General features: G+C 38.4%; 1 protein-coding gene across 1 annotated transcript in view; it reads left to right on the plus strand.

Annotated features, from left to right (window-relative positions):
• Positions 1-14,591, plus strand: part of LOC110338286 (zinc finger protein 54-like) — a 16,733-nt gene extending 2,142 nt beyond the window's left edge. The window contains exons 2-6 of the mRNA XM_029532862.1: positions 558-601; positions 3,391-3,468; positions 8,670-8,761; positions 10,575-10,701; positions 12,685-14,591. Of these exons, the coding sequence (XP_029388722.1) occupies positions 8,732-8,761; positions 10,575-10,701; positions 12,685-14,444 (1,917 nt within the window). The 5' untranslated portion in view covers positions 558-601; positions 3,391-3,468; positions 8,670-8,731 and the 3' untranslated portion in view covers positions 14,445-14,591. The remainder of the gene's footprint in view (positions 1-557; positions 602-3,390; positions 3,469-8,669; positions 8,762-10,574; positions 10,702-12,684) is intronic.
• The last annotated feature ends 973 nt before the right edge of the window (positions 14,592-15,564 follow it).

Genomic DNA, 15,564 nt, shown 5'->3' on the forward strand with positions numbered 1-15,564 from the left:
AGACAGGGTTTCTCTGTATAGCCCTGGCTGTCCTGGAACTCACTTTGTAGACCAGGCTGGCCTCGAACTCAGAAATCTGCCTGCCTCTGCCTCCCAAGCGCTGGGATTAAAGGCATGTGCCACCATGCCCGGCTTTTCTCTCTCTCTCTCTTTTTTTTTTTTTTTGCATGTTCATGTTTTTATATGCAGATAGATACTTTTCTAAGTACTACTGTTTGAAGAGGCTGTCTAGTCTGCGACACATGTTTATGATATTTTGGTGACATTTACCTGGTTATTGCTACTGGACAGGTTCTGGATCTGCTGCACTTTTGCATTGATTATTTGGAATCACACTGGAATTGCTCATGCATTGTAGTATTTTCCATTTAGATATTTATGTCATATGTATATGAGTATTTTGCTTGCATCATATCCATTCTAGACCTGGAGTTATGGACAGTTGGGAACCATGTGTTGATCCTAGTTATTCAACTTGGATTTCTGCAAGAACAGTAGACAGTGGAAGTACTGAGCCATCTCTCTATCCCCATACTAAGTGTAATTTTTGTTCATAGGAATAAGAGAAAATGGTCTAAAGCCTTCTAATCATTTTTATGTGGTATGTACACATTTTTCAATTTAAACATACATTTATTATTTTAAATATTTTTTCCTTTAAATATTGTTGTATATTTGTGTGGATTCTTAAACATAAAAATACACTCTACTCAATCTGTATGTTTTTAGGGGTGAACATTTGGTATTGGATGTTCTATTCTCTGGGAAAGGCTATTTCTCCAACTAATTCTCCACTGAATTCCTTAGTGTTTGACTAGGGTTGAGGCCGAGTGAGTTTTCCCCATTCCATATAGCATGTTTCTTGGTGTTGTCCTTGTTCTGCTCATGTTTAGACAATCATGTTTGTAGGATTTCAGGCATGTAGCTTTTCTGACATTTCTAGGAGACACAATCTCGGAGCAAACATCCTGTTCCTCTGGCCCTTAAAATAGCTTCCTTCCTTTTTTTTTCTTTTTTCTTTTTTCCTATTTTTTTCTTGGATATTTTCTTTATTTACATTTCAAATGTTTTCCCCTTTCCAGGTCTCCCCTTCAGGAACCCCCTATCCTATCCTCCTTCCCCGTGCCTCTATGAGGGTGCTCCCCCCCCCACTCCTGCCTCACCACCCCAGCATTCCCCTACACTGGGGAACACCCTCAGGCCCAAGGATCTCTTATAGTTTTCTGGATATTGGGGTTTTGGCATATTCGAATGAAATATTTATAATATTTGACAAACTAACCAGACATTTGAAAAGGACCGAATTAAATTATTCTGATTAAAAAAAAAAATCTTCCTTCCCTCCATACCCCATCTTGCCCTAAGCCCTCTTTCTCAGTGACCCCTGAGCTTTAGATGCAGGACTTGTGTTGCTAACGTGTCAGTTGAGACTGAGCATCAGAGCTCTGCATTTTGACTGATTGTAGTTTTCTGCATAGTATTCATGTGTTTCAAAAAGAACGTTCCTTGATGAGGGGTCAGGAGTACATTTATATATGGGAATTAGGATAAATATGTAGAATGGTATTTGGGATTATGGTGGTTTCATAAATTACTGGTTGTAGGTTCTCCTCTAAGATCCATGACTTGATAAGCCCAGGAAATTCTGTTTGCAATACCAGGCATGATTTCACTCTTGTTGAGGTCTTAAGGCCAATTAGAAGCTGTTGGTTACCGCCAAGGTATATATGCCACTCTTGCAGCCTTGGGTTATGGTTCAGTGCAGATAATTGTGGTTCACAGCTGTCATAGCTGGGTAAGACTGTTGGTTGGTTCTTTCCTTTGTAAACTTGCCTTCCGGTACCACAAGAGCTAGTCCCCAGGGAGGATGCTTTACGTTCAGATCCATCTTAGTTTTGTGGTTTTGCTTCCAGAGTACAGGGCATCTTCAACAAAAGGGATTCACTTTTTACCTCTGGGAGGGAACCAAGGGCAACATCAATAGCATATAATGTTTTAGAAATCTCTTGGACAGCTGAGACCAACAATTTGAAAGCATTCTTCTCATGCCTGATATTGTTAGTTTTGTTAGAAAAATCTTTAGCTTTTGTATATAACATTATCAGCCCAGGTAGGAAGTTTTCATTTAAACTCTCAGTGGATATGTCTACACAGACTGATATGTCTTGTAGGCAGTTTTTTCATAATTAGATAATAAGACTCCTTATTGCTCTTTCAGACAACCTTACTTTACCATCCCTTTTTTTGTGTTGGGGGATTATATCTCTCCCTTCTCTATAATTAAATCCCTGCCCCTGTTTTTCCGTTTCCTGATTCAAATCATTTGTTCCCTATTATCATCTATCTATTACTCCCTCTCATCCCACCATGGTCTGTTCTTACTTTTCTGGTTTCTGCAGTTACTCATGTTGTGAACTCACATCTGAAGGTTTGGAGCTATGAACTTCATTTGAGGGTGAACATTCAATATCTGTCTTTCTGGTTTTGGGTTACTTCACTCTGTGATTTTTTTTTTTCTTGGTCCACCCATTTCCCTCCAAAGCTCATTCATGCTTTGAATTTTCATAACAGATAAATAGTATTCCATATTGTACATGTACTACATTTTTACTATGCATTTGTCAGTTGAAGGTCATTTAGGTTGTTTTGATTTGTAGTCATTGTGAGCCACATGGGTATAGCATGTATCTATGGAGTAGGATGTTGTGTCTTTTGAGCATATGCCAAAGAATGGAAGAACCATGTCATGTGTTAGATTCATTTAACTTGAGGGTTTGCTTATTTAATTAAGGACTCTCCATATTGATAGCCATAGTGGCTACATTTTTTTTCTTCATGTGTTTTTATTCCCAATGCTTCTATTGTTTATGTTGTTTCTGGTTGGGTTATTGGTAGCATTCTTCCTTCTCTGTGGTAATTAGAGATTGACTGTCTTACTTATGGTTGATTACTTCCCAGTTGTCCTGTATTTCTATTCTTCACAGGCAATGTATTATTATTTCCTATGTTCTCATGGATAATATTTCTATTTTTCCTGTGTAAATTTTGCCTCTAACTTATTATGTACTGTGCTGCTTTAGGGAAGTGAATTGTGTTGATTTGTGACTATCTTGAAACTATATTTGTGACTATGCACTTATCTCTGCATCAATTTAATGAAACTATTTTTCTGGATGCAACAGCATGGTTGCTGGTGATTTTTCCCTCCATCCTTCAAATTTTATTCTATGTTCTCCTGTCTTTGGGATCATTGAGAGGACCCCTGGTAATATTATTGTGCTTGGATCTTTTAATGTGGTTTGACATTGTTCATTAATAGGTTTCAGTATTGATTTTTGCTTTTCTTTTCTTTTTGTTTTTGTTTTTTTTTTTTAACCCCTTACATGAAAGGCTATTCATCATTCCTGAAAGAGAAATTTAAAGAAGAGAAACAAAGAAATGGCTGATTCTCCAGTAAACATGTCCCAGGTCAGTGGTCATAGCCACTTTTTTCTAGAAATGTTATATTTTTAAGCATTACAAACCTTTACTTTTCTGCTTCTAATAATTTGTTTCTTAATTTTATTATAAAACACATTTGAATCAAACACTGAAAATAATCAGACCCAGTCTACCCAGGTGAATGAAATTTTATATTGGTTACATTAGTCATTGGGAACAAAAACTCCAGAGACTCTCATTTGATTTGGTAGTTTCAATATTCAATATATTTTGATGAATTTATCCACCACCAAACCCCACAATACCGGTGACAGAAGTAGAACTAAAAAAGCAGTTACCTTAAGATTTTTTTCATAACTGGATTTCATTACCTGCATTCAGTTCTACCTCATCCCCTCATATTTAACTTTTCATATTTTTTCTTTCTCCAAGTTCTACTGTGCTCACATGTGCATTGTTTCCATATATATATATTATTGGGTAGATTCTGCATATGAGGGAAAATGTAGTTTTTACACATTTTAAGCCCAGCCATTTTTCTGCAAATTATTATTACATTTTCCTCATTGGCTTAATTATATTCTATTTTTCTACTAACTTACTTATTTATTTCCTGTTGATCCCAATTGCTGCCCACCTCCTTCTTTTTCACCCGTCACATATTCCCACTCACAACACCCCCTCCCTTTCTCTTCTGAGAGGGTGAAAGGCCCCCTGGGTTTCCTGCACCTTGATACACAAAGTCTTTGCAGGGCTAGGTGCATTCTTTCCCACTGAGGCCAGAAAAGGCAACCAAGTTAGGGGAATGAAATCCACAGGCAAGCAACAGACTTATAAACAGACTCTGTGCCAGTTGTTGCGGGACCTGAATCCAAATGCTGGTGGGTTGGGCAGGGTGTTGGTGGGGTAGGTCCAGCCACTATTTGCTCTTTGGTTTGTGTTCAGTCTCTGAGAGCTGCCAAGGGTCCAGACTCTGTTAGTCTGCCTATGTAGTTCCTATCCCCTCCAGGTCCCTCAGAGCTTTCCCTAACTCTTCTATAAGAACCCGAGCTTCATCCAATGCTTAGCTGTGAGTCTCTGCATCTGTTTCAGTCAGCTGCTGGGCGGAGCCTCTTAGAGCACAGCCATGTCTCCAGTCTGTAACGTAACAGAGTATCATTAATAGTGTCAGGGATTGGTACTTACCCATGGGATGGGTCTCAAGTTGGGCCAGTAATTGGGTGGCCATTCCCTCAGCCTCTGCTTCATCTCTGTCCCTGCATTTCTTGTAGACAAGACAAATTTTGGGTCGAAAGTTTTGTGGTTGGGTTGCTGTCCTTATCAGTTCTTTCATGTCACATGTGATACTATCCTGTCATTATAAATTTTTTGGTTTGTTTGCAAAACGATAGGGGCCCATGTGTCTTACTTATAGACATCTCATTTGGGTTCAGCAGCCCTTTCTTCACTCCACTACTTTACTGTATACTTGCACCATTCTTCCCCAGTATTCGCCTTCTCTAATTTCATATCATCTGTAACCTACTATCCATTCTTTCTTTCTGAATCTCCCTCTATTGGTCCATTTCTAACTTCCTAGCATCTACATGCAGTCTTACTTCAACAAACAAAACAAACATTGAAGCTAAGATGCATATATGAGAGGAAACGTGTGCTGTTTGACTGTTGGGGATTAGTTGGCAGAAGTCTCCATATTTTCCAGTTTCCTACATTTACATTCAGATTTCACACTTTCATTTTTATTTACAACTGAATAATATACCATGTTCTATAGATATTTATATATCGTTTTTATTTGTCTGTGTGTCAGATGATGGATAACTGAGTTGATTGTAGGCCTAGACATTGTGAATAAAGCAAGAAGAACATGATAGGCAAGTGATCATTTATAAAATAGAAACTCCTTGGATTTTATGCCCAAGATAGGTTACTGTGTATCAGAGTTCTCTAAGATTTAACCTTTTTCATGTTGAAGGATAGTCTGTAGAAAAACAGGGTATTATAGGAAAGGGAAATTAACTGGATGTCTTAAAGGCTGGGGAGTGAATGAGCCATAAACTGTGCAGAGCAGGTACAGGACAGCTTGACAGCTGAACCTGTGTTGAAGAAAACATGAAACTGAGTAGGAGGGATCAGTCTCCCTGTGGCATATTGGCCTAATTTAGAGGAAGGATGTAGTGTAGGTGGGGTTAGTGGAATGAAGCCTGGGAAACTGGGAAGCAATGTGTGTTTTTCATAGGAAGTGGGACTAAAGAGTCAGAGGCAGAAGTATCAAGAACCTGATTTTGTACTGAACTCTTCGGGGAAGGGGGGCTGCATCGTGGGCAGTCATATAGTGGAGACCTGACTTTAGAGGATGAGAGGGGGTGTGGGTAGGAGGTAGGGGAGTGGGAGTACTGCGGGACCGAACACTTCCCTATGCTGCAGGTGCCAAGTGGGTCATTCTGGGAGACCCAGCAGTCCGCAACCATATAGATGGAAATAGCTGCACTGGGTCCATGGAGCCTCCTAGATCCGAGGAACTGCAGGAACAGGCAGGAAGGGAGGGGAGAATGATCATTTTCTCTACTGTTCATAAAGATGACAGCTCTCAAAATTTTGCTGTGAATGGCTTGCCCTCATCAATAAATTTTCAATAATATTAACTGGAATAATACTATTTTAAAATCAATCTTATGGCTGCCAGATATGCTTGTAAGAATAAACCAGTAGAATATTTGAATTTATCTGTTGATATTTGCAACGTGGTCTCTTTGCTGTGGTGGAAAGGACAAAGCTTGAAATTTACAATCAGCCATTGTAATTTCCGTGATCTACCACTTCCCTATTCAAGAGAATGGTATATGTACCTAGGGACTTAGATTTCCTGAGAGGTTTTAGATAGGAGTCATGAAAGGAACTCCTGCAAATTTAATTGAACCTGAAAATACAATTTGTGAGTTCTACAGGAGTTCTACAGGTATGGATGTAAATACTAACTTTTAAAAGTAAACTGTCTATCCACCATTAATTTTCCATCTGAAACGTATGTAATCTGTGATGTAAACACAGTGTTGTAAAAAGTGTGCAGCCAGGTTTGGTGAGACTCTGCTTTTATCTCAGCACTCAGGGGGCAAAGGCAGGCGGATCTCAGTGAGTTGTAGGCTGGCCTGGTTTATATAGTGCTTCAGGACAGCCAGAGCTACATGGTGAGACTCTGTCTCAAAAATCAAGGAGAAAAAAAACAGTAACTACAAGAAAAAGAAAGAGGGGGGGCATGGAAGGAAGGAAAGAAAGACAGAAAGAAAGAGAAAGAGGGAAAAAAGGAAAAAAGAAAAAAGAAATGTGTCTTGTACTGAGTTCTTAATGTTGTAAATTAGAGTCTGGAAAATCGAAGTATGCTCTTTGAGGGCATCAGGTCACAGTATTTTCACAGTTAGAAAGGACATTATAAACCAATTTGTGGTGGTAGCACACACCTTTAATCCCAGCATTCAGGAGACAGAAGCAGGTAGATCTTGGAGTTCTCTGCCAGTCTGATCTACAGAGTTTAAGGACAGCCAGGCTACACAGAGAAACCCTGTTTTGGAGAAAAAAAAGAAAGGAAGAGAGATAGGAGCAAAATTAAAAGGTATTATATAATAGAATAATATTAGGAAGCATCTTATAAATAATTATGATAACTCAAGTATATCAGAAAAGCATCTGCAATCTTCTTGTCTTCCTGATTCAACAAAAGCATTCTGCTCATGGACACATGGCCAAACTGTTATGTAGAAGTCACCATGTAGGCTAAGCTGAACTGGAATTCATGGATTTCCACCCACCTCTATCTCTTCAGTGCTCACATAAAAGTTGTGCACCAGCAGGAATGTTCAAACTGTTGTCTTTTATTTTGTGGTCTGTTGACAATCAGTGGTATGACTGTGGTTTGGTAGAAAATATATGGCTTGTGTAGAGAGCATTATCAGCCCAAGGAAGGCTCATTTACACTTCACATGTGTATGCTTTCCCAGACTGATATGAATGGTAGACATACGTTATGGTAGGATAATACCATAATTTCTTATGAGTTTTTAGAAATCTTTTCTGTTATGTTACTCTCTTGCTGTGTTAATATCTTGCCCTTCTCTATAAATAAATCCCTCTCATACTTTTTCCATTTTCTCCTTAAGATCATTCATTCCCAGTTATCACCTGTCTATTAATCCTCCACATCCCACCATAGTCTGGTTTTACTTTTCTGGTTACTGCAGTTACTCCAGGTCGTGAACTCATATTTGAAGATTTGGAGGGAGGAACTTTCTATGAAAGAGAACATGCAATGTCTGTCTTTCTGGGTTTGACTTATTCCACTCAGTGTGATCTGTTCTAAGTCCACCCATTTACCTGCAAATGTCATGACTTCAATTTTCTTTACACCTCAATAATATTTTTTAGTGTATATATACATTTTTTATTTCTCAGTTGGAGGATATTTATGTTCTTCCATCTGGTACCTATTATGAATATAGCATCAATGTGCAATGTTGAGCACATATCTGTGGAGTAGAGTGTTAAGGCCTTTGAGCATATTCTAAGGAGTAGAAGAGCTGGGTTACATGCTAGATTTATTTAACCTGTGGTTTTTTTTTTTTTTTATGTAACTGACAGTTCTTTATATTGATTTATAGAATGGCTATGATTTTGTTTACAGTGTTTTTATTACCTGTGTGTTTTTTTTTATGTTATTGCTGGTTAGAATATTTGTAGTATTCTTTTTTCTTTACTGTGAGAAAGAGTGGCTTGCACCATTGAGCTTGGTTAATTACTTCCCTATTCTCCTGTATTCATCTATTCTTCATATGAAATGTATCATTTCCCATGTTCTCCTAAATAATTTCTCAAATTCTCCTGTGTATGTTTTGCCTCTAATTTATTATGTGCTATGCTGCTTTAGTAAAATGAATTGTGTTAATTCATGACTCATCTTCAAATGCACTTCTGTCTCGCTCTTTTGAGAGAGTATTTTTCTGAGTGCAATAATATAGTTGCTGGTGATTTTCTCTCCAAGTTTTAAATGTCTTTCCATGCTCTCCTGGCTTTGGGATCACTGACTAGACACTAGGTAGTATTCTGTTGCTTGGGTCTTTTTATGTGATCTCCCTTTTGTTTTGTTTTGTTTTGTTTTGTTTTGTTTTGTTTTGTTTTGTTTTTAACAACATTCAGTATTAATTTTACTTTTCCAATTTGACCCCTTGATATTCAAGGACCACTAGCCGACTATTCATTCTCCTTCAAAGAGAAAATCAAAGAAGAGACACAGAAAGAAATGGCTGATTCTCCAGTAAACATGTCCAAGGTCAGTAGTCATGTCCAGTCTATTTTTAAAAGTGTTGTAGTTGGATACATTACAAGCCCTTAATTTTCTGCTCCTGGTAATTTTTTTGAAATTTACTTGGAAATTGTAAACAGACCAACAAAATCTCAAACTTCAATTCAGCAGACCTAGAGTCTAGACAACACAATGCACTTTTATGTAGTCATTAGGAACAGAAGCCCTGGAGCCTCAGATGTGATTTTATGTTTTCACTATTGAATATATGTTCATGTACTAATCCAACACCAGACCCCCCCAAAATTTGTGACAGAAGTAGAACAAAGGAAAGCAATTAGCTTTATATCCTTTTTTATAACAGGTGGTCATTACCTTCGTGGCAGGTATATGTGGCTTAATTGTGCCATGAAACTGATGTTCTTGAGTGTAGGCTGAGATTATATTCTACTTGTATTTATTTCTCTTTGGTGTTTAGTATCATGTTGGTGTTGATGTGTCTACATGTTTGTTGGCACCTCATATCTGTTTATCTCAGGAGAATCACACACTTGTCTAAGAAACTCAGTGGTAACTTTCCAAAGTAGAGAGATCAGTATTTATTACTTTTTACTTTTTTTCTTTTCTTTTGTTTTTATCTCAGACAACATCCCACGAGCAGAACACTTGGGCTTGACCTCATTGTGTAGAATTATGTGGAACTCATCCTTACAAATGTCTTATGAGCATTGACTGATGGATGTGAATAAGTTGTTAGTGACATTTGATACGAAAAAATACTCTCATCGTGGTTTTGCTCTAGTTAATTTCTACTTGAATGACAGCTATTCAAGCCTTCCTTGCAGCTGTAGCATTCTGAAATTGTTATTTGTCTAAGATGGCTCTTTTACATGCTCAGGAAACGTTTCTATTATGTTAAATGTGGCTAAGGCAGATTTTTCTATCCTTGTTAGTGGTCCCAATATCTATCTATAGCTACATCTATCTATCTATCTATCTATCTATCTATCTATCTATCTATCTATCTAGTTGATTTGTATGTTACCATTAAAATTATCAATATGTAGTGTTCTTACAAGCTTGCTACTATGGTAAAAAACATAATTCTTTGCCTAAAAAGGACTCACGATCTGGGCGTGGTGGCACACACCTTTAATCCCAGCACTTGGGAGGCAGAGGCTGAGTTCGAGGCCAGCCTGGTCTACAGAGTGAGTTCCAGGACAGCCAGGGCTATACAGAGAAACCCTGTCTCGAAAAACCAAAAAAAAAATCAAACCAAACCAAACCAAAACAAAACAAAAAAAAGACTCATGAGTTCTGCCTTCCATAGCTACTCCTTTGCTATTTCATGGTGTGGTGTTAAATATTATAGTTTAAAAATCATACCTGAGCCTGTTAGAATAGATTATGTAAGGCCCAAGTACAGAGAAGATTGACTCTGTATGCATTTTAGGATGATCTTCAGGCAGAGCATTTAAAAGCACATGTCTTCATCATGAACTGTCCTGAGACAGGAACATTGTGATCCTGGGGCGCATGAACTCGGAATACATAACAAGTAGATAACTATGTCAATATTTTAAATTTGTATCTTGTTTCTTGGATACTGCTTGTAAAACTGTCATGTCATCCTTCTTTCACAGAGTTTGAACATTCACTACTGAATGTGACTAACTATACTGGAAATCATTTTTCGATGGTTTTAAAAATTTTTAAATTTTTTGATGGTGTCCAATAACAATGGTCTTCACTCATCTACATTCTGTCTCTGTATATCCAAGAAAGCATTTTACCTTGTAACACATAGTCAAAGTGTAACTGTTTTTTTTTTTTTTTCCAGCGTCTGTTAACATTTCGAGATGTGGCTGTGGACTTCTCCCAGAAGGAGTGGGAATGCCTGGACTCTGCTCAGAGGACTTTGTACATTGATGTGATGGTGGAGAATTATGCCAACCTGGTGTTTGTGGGTAAGAACATTTTTCTTCTACAGGTCCTAAGTCTTCTTTCTTTGTAACTACTGACTTTATAGCTTGTAAACTCTCTATTAAGCAGTCATGGAAAAACAAACAAACAAACAAACAAACAAACAGAAGTCTAGGTAGTTAAAAAGAAAATTTCCAAGAGGTTCCCTTGCTCAGGCAGGCAAAAGATAGCCAGAGCGCACCACTATTATGAGCAACTGTGAGCTGGAGAAAGTAGAGACAACGGAAGCATAGTGTTTGTGCACTGTGAAGAACTGGAAGTGGAGATCTGATTGCAGCCAGGAGCAGCCTGATGTGAGAGGCCTGTGCTGCCTGCCACCTGAGGCCATGGTCATATCCTGGCCTTGTCTTGGTTTGTGGCCTCACTGGCACTATGGGTCTGTATCAATGTCTGCAGCCCATGTGTCATTACAGGCCATATGGATTTTTGTGGTGTGCGCTGCTGCCTGAGGCCACATTGATGTCCTAGGGACTTCCTAAGCTGGCTCTGCCTCTTATCAACAACCTCATGGTGGTGCAACCTAGACTTTGACATGGGAGAGCTTGCCCTGCTCCTCATCTAGGCAGCAGAGGAGGGCTGACCTACATGGCATGTGTGTGCAGAAGAACTGGAGGGCCAACTACCTTAGTTACCACCCAGGAAAAGTTCCACCACGTTGATTTAGCTCATCTCAGTATCTACCCCATTTATGAACTGCTGGAACATAGGAAGGGGCCAGTCCTGTTGAACTAGAGTTGCAGGATTTCAGTGACTCCTGACAACAGCAGGATATCTAAGAGGGGCCTCCTCGAGGGTCCAGAATTGGTGATGTAGAAAAAGCCAAAGACCTAGAACCAGACCAATGACTCATTGCCACAAACATTTGCAAGTAAAACTGTTTGGGTATATGGCGTGACACTCCACAACTTCCAACGCCGCTATGATGAATATGTACGTGGTGGAGGAATGGACTTGTACATGCACAGCAGAATGGTGCACCTCAACTGTTCCAGGTGTGAGGGAAGGCTGCAGTTGATACAAGAGCAGATTGTTGGTCAGAGCAATGACCAGATTTTTTTTCTTAATTTTAACCTTTATTTTTTATTGTCTTTTGAGGGGTAGGTTACAAAGGTATAAGGCAAATTGGGAAGGTGCTGAAAACAAGTGGACTTGGGGTGCATGATGTGAATTTCCAGAGAATCTGGGGGTGGGGGAGAACTGTTAAGTAAAAGAAAACAAGTCCATGGTATTTACTTTTTCTTTTCATTTATCATTTTAGAGGTGCCATGCACCCTTGATTTTGATTTGAAGATGCATTCAGAAATTCAGTAGCACATACTGTTTCCACCCATATCTTAAAGTTCCATAGCCATCATTGTAATTGACATTGTTTTACTTGTAAGAAGAACTCAAGATGTGCAAACTGAAAATTCTCTGACAATATGCTGGAGATTTTAATTGGGAATAGTAACTGGGAATTCATTCCTAGATTCCTCTATTTTGTGTTCTTCTCATGTATTGAGCACAGCCCTGTCTCACAGATCTGTATTGTTTTCCAAAATTCTAGCATTGTTCATAGGTTTCCTCACAGAAAACATGGATTATTGTGTGCAGAGTAGGCCTGGTCACCTGCCTGGAGCATATGAGGTACAAACAATGTGAGCCTGAGATGTAAAATGTAAAAGTAAATGTAAACTTTTTACACTTTTCAGAGAATGTCAAATTGGACATTTTCAGTAATGAGATATGCATTAGAAATCACTGACCCATGAATGAACCCTTTCTTTGTAACTGTATAGATCCTCACAAAAACAGCTTGTCACCTGAGGATCTATACAATTACAGTGAATGAAAAGTGTCAACTCCTGGTAGCTCTGTTCTAAATAGTTGCAGGTTGAACTATCTTAAAAGAGAATTTACAGAGACAGACATTTATCACATGTTATCTGGGAATAAGCCCTATTAATCCGAATTGTACTCAATTTCAGAGAAATATTCTGTACGTGATACTGTCCATCAACATGTGAGGACTGAAAAGGAGTCTCGTCAGTGTAATGAGCTTGGTGAAATGCTTCATGAGCCCTCCAACTGTGCACTTTATAAAAGAAGTGACACTACAGAAACCTCGAACAACTACAGATGCTGTAATGAGAAGGATGCCTCTGTTGACTCATCAAACGCAGATAGACACAAAAGTATGCACACTGGAGAAGACTCTTGCCAATCTAAAGACTGTGAGAAATCATCCAGTTTGTCTTCCAACATTGCTCAAGATCAGAGAACAAACAGTGCAAACAAAGGACAGAGACAGGAAAAACATGGTGACCACTTCAGCTCTACACACAGTCTCATGCAACAAACAATCTACATTAGAGAGAAAAGATACCAGTGTGGGCAGTGCCAGAGATGCTTCAGTACCTCTGCAAACCTCACTATACATCAGAGGATTCATACTGGTGAGAAACCCTACAAGTGCAACTTTTGTGACAAATCCTTTGCCCAGTGTACAACTCTTAAAACACACCAACGTCTTCATACTGGAGAGAAACCTTACAAATGCAAAGAATGTGGAAAATCATTTCCTCAGTTGTCAGCACTTAAAAGCCATCAGAAAATGCATACTGGAGAAAAGCCTTACAAATGTAAGGAATGTGACAGATTCTTTGCCCACTGTTCCAGTTTCAGGAGACATCAGAAAACCCATAGAGCTAAGAAACGTACTGGTCCAGATTGTGGTAAAGACTTATATCAGCTTTCACACTTGAAAAGCCATCAAAGACTCCATACTGGAGAGAACCCTTACAAATGCAGTGAGTGTGATAGATCCTTTACCCACTATGAATTATTTAGAATTCATCAGAAAACTCATTCTTCAGAAAAAGATTATGAATGTGAAGAATGTGGTAAGTCCTTTACTGAATTATTACAACTGAGAAGCCATTACAAAATCCATTCTGATGCAACACTTTACAAATGTAGAGACTGTGACGAATCCTTTACCCAGTACTCACATCTTCAAAGACATCAGACAATTCATACTGGAGAGAGACCTTACAAATGTAAGGATTGTGAAAAATCCTTTCTTCATAACTCACTTCTTAGAAGGCATCAGAGTGTTCATACTGGAGAGAAACCTTATAGATGTAATGAATGTGACAAATCTTTTACTAGAAACTCTATTCTTAGACAACATCAGAAAATTCATACTAAAGAAAAGCCTTACAAATGTGTAGAATGTGACAAGTCCTTTACCCAGCTCACATATCTAAGAACACACCAAAGAGTTCATACTAAAGAGAAACCTTACAATTGTACAGTATGTGACAAATCATTTACTACAGGTGCAACTCTTAGAATACATCAGAGAGTTCATACTGGAGAAAGACCATACAGATGTACGGAATGTGGCAAATCTTTTCGTGAAAGTGCAACTCTTAGAACACATAAGAAAATTCATACTGGAGAGAAACCTTACAATTGTACTGTATGTGACAAATCTTTTATCAGGTACTCACATCTTCAAAGACATCAGAGAGTTCATACAGGAGAGAAACCTTACAAATGTATAGAATGTGACAAATCTTTTACTGAATGCTTTCTTCTTAGAAAGCATCAGAGAATTCATACTGGAGAGAAACCTTACAAATGCAAAGACTGTGACATATCCTTTATGTGTATTTCAAATCTTAGAAGACATCAGAAAACTCATACTGGAGAAAAACATACTGTTGTAAATAATGTGACATAACATTTATCTGGTGTTCCCTGCTTACAAATCACAAGGGAATAAGTAGTAGACTCACAAAGATAGCAAGTTTGTGAAATCCTGTAATGAAGATTGAAGTCTTTAAAAATGTAACAAAGTTTATATTAAAATAAAATTCTGTAAATGTAACTGCATGGAAAGATTTTTTTTCTTTTTCTATGTTCATGAATGCCTGGCCTGCACTGATTACACTAGTTGTATGGAGTCTAGAAAATGGTGTGTCTTACCTCTTCCTCCTCTCTCCCTTCTTATTTCCTAACTACTACTTCCTTCTTGTTCCCTAAGCTAGAGATGGTATGGAGTAACTGACTTTATTAGGACTAGAACCATGTACTTTACTTATTTTCTACATCTAGGAGAGGCATGAGTCTGAATCTCACAAAAATCGGTTTCATTAGAAAAGCACCTTGTAGCCAGGCATGGTGGCACACGCCTTTAATCCCAGCACTTGGAGGCAGAGGCAGGCAGATTTCTGAGTTCAAGGCCAGCCTGGTCTACAGAGTGAGTTGCAGGACAGCCAAGGCTACACAGAGAAACCCTGTCTCGAAAAAATAAAACAAAAGAAAAAAAAAAAAAAAAGAAAAAGAAAAGAAAAGAAGAAAAGCGGGCTGGAGAGATGGCTCAGTGGTTAAGAGCACTGACTGCTCTTCCAAAGGTCCTGAGTTCAAATCCCAGCAACCACATGGNACATGGTGGCTCACAACCATCTGTAATGAAATCTGGCGCCCTCTTCTGGAGTGTCTGAAGACAGCAACAGTGTACTTACATATAATAAATAAATATTTAAAAAAAAAAAAAAAAAAAAAGAAAAGAAGAAAAGAACCTTGTGCATGAGTCACAGAAGACTAACTCCTGAGTTAGTAAAATGACAAGAACCCCATCTAGTGGTAAAGCAGAACACTGCGGGATGCATTGTACTGTGGGCTGTTAGCAAAGGCCTGACTTCTTGAGACACATATTTATGTTTTCAAAATCTAAGTTCTTTGAATGTCTGTCCAGAAGTAAAAATTTCAGAATTTCATAATTTGGTTTTGGTTTCTCGGGTTTGTGTGTTGGGAATGGGACTCTGGCTTCTCAATTTAGCCTTTTATTGTTTGGTTTG

The sequence above is a fragment of the Mus pahari genome, chromosome 21 (genome assembly GCF_900095145.1).
Source record: "Mus pahari chromosome 21, PAHARI_EIJ_v1.1, whole genome shotgun sequence".
NCBI classification, from domain to species: domain Eukaryota; kingdom Metazoa; phylum Chordata; class Mammalia; order Rodentia; family Muridae; genus Mus; species Mus pahari.